The 6,000-nt window shown below is 33.1% G+C and overlaps 1 protein-coding gene across 2 annotated transcripts in view; it reads left to right on the top strand.

Moving 5' to 3' along the window:
* The first annotated feature begins 2,687 nt into the window (after positions 1-2,687).
* The window catches only part of nell2a (neural EGFL like 2a), a 94,048-nt gene continuing 90,735 nt past the window's right edge, over positions 2,688-6,000 (top strand). Inside the window, exons 1-2 of one of the 2 annotated variants that reach the window (XM_067379250.1) lie at positions 2,688-2,980; positions 3,542-3,670. In XM_067379250.1, the coding sequence (XP_067235351.1) occupies positions 2,935-2,980; positions 3,542-3,670 (175 nt within the window). In that variant the 5' untranslated portion in view covers positions 2,688-2,934. The remainder of the gene's footprint in view (positions 2,981-3,541; positions 3,671-6,000) is intronic. The other variant, XM_067379251.1, reaches the window with a different exon arrangement.

Raw genomic sequence — 6,000 nt, 5'->3', positions numbered from 1 at the left:
CTGGGTCTCAGATAAGACTGACTGGCCTTTCAGCGCCGCCAAAGGGGTCACCAGGGCCGAGCAAAGCTCCTCTGTTCAGAGCCAAAACGCAGCTTGACCGCTCGATTTACTGGGTCAGTTTCTGAGAGAGTTCTCGTCTTGTTAAGAGTAAGAGACTAGTCGAACTCTTTTCAAAGACAGCCAGAGCAGCATCAGCGTCACAGATCTGTCAGAAGGACGCATGGCTGAGGAAAAAGTGGCCTGATTACAATCCAGAAACAAAAGCCACAATCTGAAAAGAAAATAAGACCAATAGCTTGATTAAGTAAATTTAATTGTATTATTTTAAAGTAAATTATTTATAATTATAAATATAAATAGTAAATTATTATATAGAAATCAAAAATAAAACACACATATATATATATATATATATATATATATATATATATATATATATATATATATAAAATCGTGTAATATATGGTACATATATATACTGAATTTAAATTTTAAAAAATATAAAAAATTAATAAAAACTTTAAATATATGAATATATATTAATATAATATAACATTATATACAGTATAAATATATTAACATTTTATGCATATAAAGTTTATATAAAATTGTTTATATATAAATTTAATATACATTTAATATATGGTATATATATTATATATACTGTATATATATTTTTTTAAAAATATATAAAATGAATAAAAATAAAATATTTATTAAATGTAGTTAAAATTATATATGAATATATATTAATATAATACATTATATATATATATATATATATATATATATATATATATATATATATATATATTTTACACACTGTTTATATTACATTTTAGCGATTTCCTGATTTACAGAAACCTTGTACAAAATTAACTTAAGTAAAATATAAAGTAAAAAAAAAACATTATTTAATTATAATATTATAATATAAATAATAATTATACTATTTATAAAAGCAAATATATATGCACACATAAATGCAAATATAAATCATTACTTTCTAATATTAATAATAAGTATAGATGTAAATTAAATTAAAATTAACTAATTAATGAATACATTTTATATTTTTGTATTTTTATCATTACTGGCAATTTATTTTTTTCCTGGCACAGTTTTTGTATTTTCTTCTTCTTTTTGTTATTTACAATAAATCATATATATGTAATATATTTCAAAGTATTTTATAGTGGTAGTTTTTTATATTGCGCAAAACCTTGAAATTGAAAAATTGCCAGCGAGAGTAATCATAGTGATTGTAAAGATTGATTGCATTGTGTGTTCAGTTGTATAAGAGAAAGGTCAATGACAGTGTAATGCACTCACAGTGAGGTGAAGTTTCTCAAACGGCTGTCACAGCGTGTGGTTTGAGGCCAGCTCTGAAAGAGTCTCTGTCCTGTTCAATTCAAAACTGACCACATGAGAGAGAAATCAATTCACTGTGTCTCCAGAATGATACGACGAAACGCCATGATCTGCTTCACACCAGCACCTGATAACTAAAGCAACGCTCACATTACATTCACAGCTGGACCTGTGGGTTTGAAACTGTGATTCTGAGAACTGATGCATTTTAATAAAGAGAAAACAACCCTGTTCAGTTATAAGCATAACAGCACACTGGGGACTCTGTGCTTGGGACTATATGAGTAAGATGAAACAGGTTTTGTGTTTCAGAGACATTTCTAGGTCAAACTTTTCTGGAAGTGAACTCAAAACCTTTAGGTTATCAGCTCACTACCATTACATGGTTAAAGCTTGTGTGAGGAAAACATGGGATCACCATGAAAAACAGCACATGCATTAGGACAAGACTCAACTATTGAATCTATATCATGACAATATCCATGGAAAGTTCAACAGAGATTTTAGAGTGTGTTTCGACATAAATAAAAAAATAACTAGATGATAATAAATCTATATCATCAATCAACATACAGTATGTTAAGTAAATATACAGTAAATAGATAAAAAAACTACATATTAATAAATCTATATAATGAATCAACATATGTTAAGTAAACTAAATAGCCAACTATATATTAATAAATCTACATCATGAATGAACAAACCTGTGTTAATTAAGCAAAGCAATCAATCAATCAATCAATCAATCAATCAATCAATCAATCAATCAATCAATCAATCAATCAATCAATCAATCAATCAATCAATCAATCAATCAATCAATCAATCAATCAATCAATCCTGAGAAATATTCACTGGAGTAGAAAATGTGATAACCAGCCCCAGTCTATATTAAAATATACAAATCAATGTTTAATTTCTATTAAACATTGATTCTATTTCTATTTTCTATTATTTCTATTGAATTGTAATGATTATATAACAACTAGTATAAATGCTACTAGTTATAGTTATAAAGTATTAGGCTATAGATGTTTTTGTGTTGAATGCAAGTGGCGATATAATAAAAACCTTATCATTTATCAGGTGTTTCATGAGAGATGCGCAAAAAAAAAGTTAAGCATTGTACATATGTCAAAAAAAGCATTAAACGCGATGCAGCGTTTGCGTCTACAGCTGCGTTGCGTCTGAGCGCGCGCAGCGCGTGGAAAGTCTGAATGTTCAGTGCGCGCGCTTCCATATAGAGCCACCAGGGGGATAACGAGCTCTCTCTCTCTCTCTCTCTCTCTCTCTCAGCCGGAGGGAGGCTGAGCAGAGCAGAAGCAGGCTGGTGGATCCTCGCGGTCGGTCTGCAGTCAGTCTGATGCGCTGCGCTGCGCAATAACCCAGCAGAACCACCTGTGCGGCTCCGGTGCTTCTCCTCACGGAATATTCGCGCGTTAAGTTCCGGTGATGCTCCTCTCATCCAGTGGGAATGTTTGAATGAGGAGGAACAGTCCAGCGTATATGTGATTGCATTTTCGTGGAGTATCGCAACATGGACTAATTGCATTATTCACTATGGGATTATTGCAGTTGTTTGTTGGATTATTTTACGCGGCAGCAGGTAGGCAGAGAGATCAGCATCAGTTATTATAGTCTGATCCGTTGATTATGAGAACAGATGGCAATTATCAGCGATTTCTCAATAGCTGGTCATGCATTCATCTCCATGGAGCGATCAAAGCCTGTAATCAGAGATATAGAGCTGCTAACAGCATCTCTGTGTTATGGTTATTATAATTACATACATTAAGCATAATATATGCAAAACTGTAAAAGATGATACAGGACAATACATATCAGTCTTTCTACTTCCAAATTTCACGTTTATTTCAGTGGGTCACTTGCTGTGAAATTTACAAGTCATTTTTTTTTCCAGTGTAGGCTTCCCACCTGTAAATTTAAAGGAATTTTGATTTCCAGGCAAGCAAAAGTCAATGAAAGTCATGTAAAAAGTAATTGCTCTTCAATCCATGTACAGTGATTTTTAAAAATCCTTATGCAGTAAATGCAAACGACTGGAGAAGTGCTGGAAATGCATTGGTCTGAAGCTGAGGCTGCGACACCAACACTGTGATCTACTTCCTTCTGTGTTTTAATGCTGTATGTTGTGATTGTGTTGAAGTGGCTGCGTTTGGAGTGGATCCAGCGGTTCGGATCAGCGTGTTTCAGGAGTTCAGTCCTGGAGAAGGGTTTTCCGGTGTGACACAGGTGCAAGGCTTCCATGATGACACCAGAGCGTTCCTGTTCCAAGGTAAGACTGTAGGATTGAAAACAAACAGAAATTTGGGGGAGAACATGTTCCTTTTGGGATCTGCGGTTCTGGCTATATCCCAGCTAACAGGGAACGTTCTCAGAACGTTCTGGCAAGGTTCTGAGCAAACATTCTTCCGGTAACGTTAATAGAACATTCGTTCAAAGTTCTGTCTTCTGTTCTCAGAACATTAGCACAAAAACATTAGTTATACATTGTTTTTATGAAACACTTTAGTCTAATGTTTTAAAAGTTACTACTTTTTAAATGAGAACATTCAAAAGTAACATTTCCATAATACATGCAAAATGCATTCGATTAATGTTCCCTCTAACGTTCACATAACCAAGAATAAACGTTTTTAAAACATATTTTTGTTGCTTTAGCTGGGATTCTTCATAAATTTTGTCAGGAATGATAAAGTCATGTTTGGTTGACACTGATATTGCACTGAACTGCATGCATTTCAATTGCAAACGCATAAATGCCCATTATAATTTTAGATATATTGGTAAGACTTTACAATATGGTCCCAGTGGAGATGCAATAACAAACAATGAGCTATAACCTTATTGTAGTATTTTTCATTGTTAGTTCATGCTGAATGAAACTGTAAAGTCTTACCGATATATTTAAGCATTTCACAAGGCGCTCTAAACAGCTGCGTAACCGCGTCTAACGGTGGCTGTTTGTTTTGCATCTGGTCTCTGTGGGATGAATGGACCCTCATGGGGCCCCTGACAATTGAGCGCCTCTCTGGAAACAAAGGGCTGTGGCTCTTTATGGAAACAGACGCTGGAGAATAATGGCCCGCATAATGAGATTAGTCCTCAGACGATACACAGATCTGTGTGTACAGTTTATCTCCAGTGAGTTCTGCTGTTGACAAATAATGACCTGTTTTGGGATGCGCGCTATGATGCAACAAGTCGCAAGGTTGGGATGCTGTGAGCTTCATATTTGAGAGTTTTGCTGTGTGATTTGCTGGCACTGCAGATGCTGCTCTGGGCAATAAAATTCGAAGAAAAGCCATGACTCTGCTATTGTGTAACATTCAGCTGTTTTACATGGTTAAATTTGCAGTTGTGCAATATGCGCTATTAATGACCTTGCAGCTTGACATCTTGTTTAAATATATTGAAAATTTTATGCAAAAAGTTCACATTTTTCCTTTGAATCTTTCTTTAAAGTCAAGAGAAAATTGACACTATTTACCGTCTTAATACACCATGAATGATTCATTAGTGCACATTATTATTATAGATGTGTCACAATACTGTGGAAACTTGTTTCCGCCACTAAATTAAAAAAAAATGTAATTGTGACTTTTTATCTCACAAATCTGACTTCTTTTCTTAAAATTGTGATATAAACTTGCGACACATTGCAATTTTGAGAAAAAAGTCAGAACTGCGACATAAACTCAAAATTCTGAGAAAAAAGTCATAATTGTGGCATATAAACATAATTTTGATAAAAAAATTTAGAATTGCGACAAATTCAAAATTATGTGAAAAAACTCAGAACTGCGACATAAACTCAAAATTCTGAGAAAAACATAATTGCGACATATAAACTCACAATTCTGAGAAAAAAGACGGAATTGCGACAAAATTCTGAGATCAAAGTCAGAAGAATTGTGAATTTATCGCAATTTTGACTTTATTTCTCGTTTATATCTCACAATTCTGACCTTGTTTCTCTGAATTGCAAGTTTATGTTACACAATTCTTAGAAAAAAGTCAGAATTGCGACAAATTCAAAATTATGTGAAAAAAGTCAGAACTGCGACAAACTCACAATTCTGAGAAAAAAGTCAGAATTGCGACAAAATTCTGAGATCAAAGTCAGAAGAATTGTGAATTTATATAACATAATTGTGAGTTTATCGCAATTTTGACTTTATTTCTCGCAATTGTGAGTTTATATCTCACAATTCTGACCTTGTTTCTCTCAATTGCAAGTTTATGTTACACAATTCTTAGAAAAAAGTCAGAATTGCGACAAATTCAAAATTATGTGAAAAGTCAGAACTGCGACAAACTCACAATTCTGAGAAAAAAGACGGAATTGCGACAAAATTCTGAGATCAAAGTCAGAAGAATTGTGAATTTATATAACACAATTGTGAGTTTATCGCAATTTTGACTTTATTTCTCGCAATTGTGAGTTTATATCTCACAATTCTGACCTTGTTTCTCTCAATTGCAAGTTTATGTTACACAATTCTTAGAAAAAAGTCAGAATTGCGACAAATTCAAAATTATGTGAAAAAAGTCTGAATTGCGACAAACTTACAATTCTGAGAAAAAATTCAGAATTGCAACATA

Source organism: Chanodichthys erythropterus, chromosome 24, assembly GCF_024489055.1.
Source record: "Chanodichthys erythropterus isolate Z2021 chromosome 24, ASM2448905v1, whole genome shotgun sequence".
NCBI lineage: Eukaryota > Metazoa > Chordata > Actinopteri > Cypriniformes > Xenocyprididae > Chanodichthys > Chanodichthys erythropterus.
Note: the sequence above shows the minus strand (reverse complement) of the source record. Positions and strands in the feature narration are given on the sequence as shown.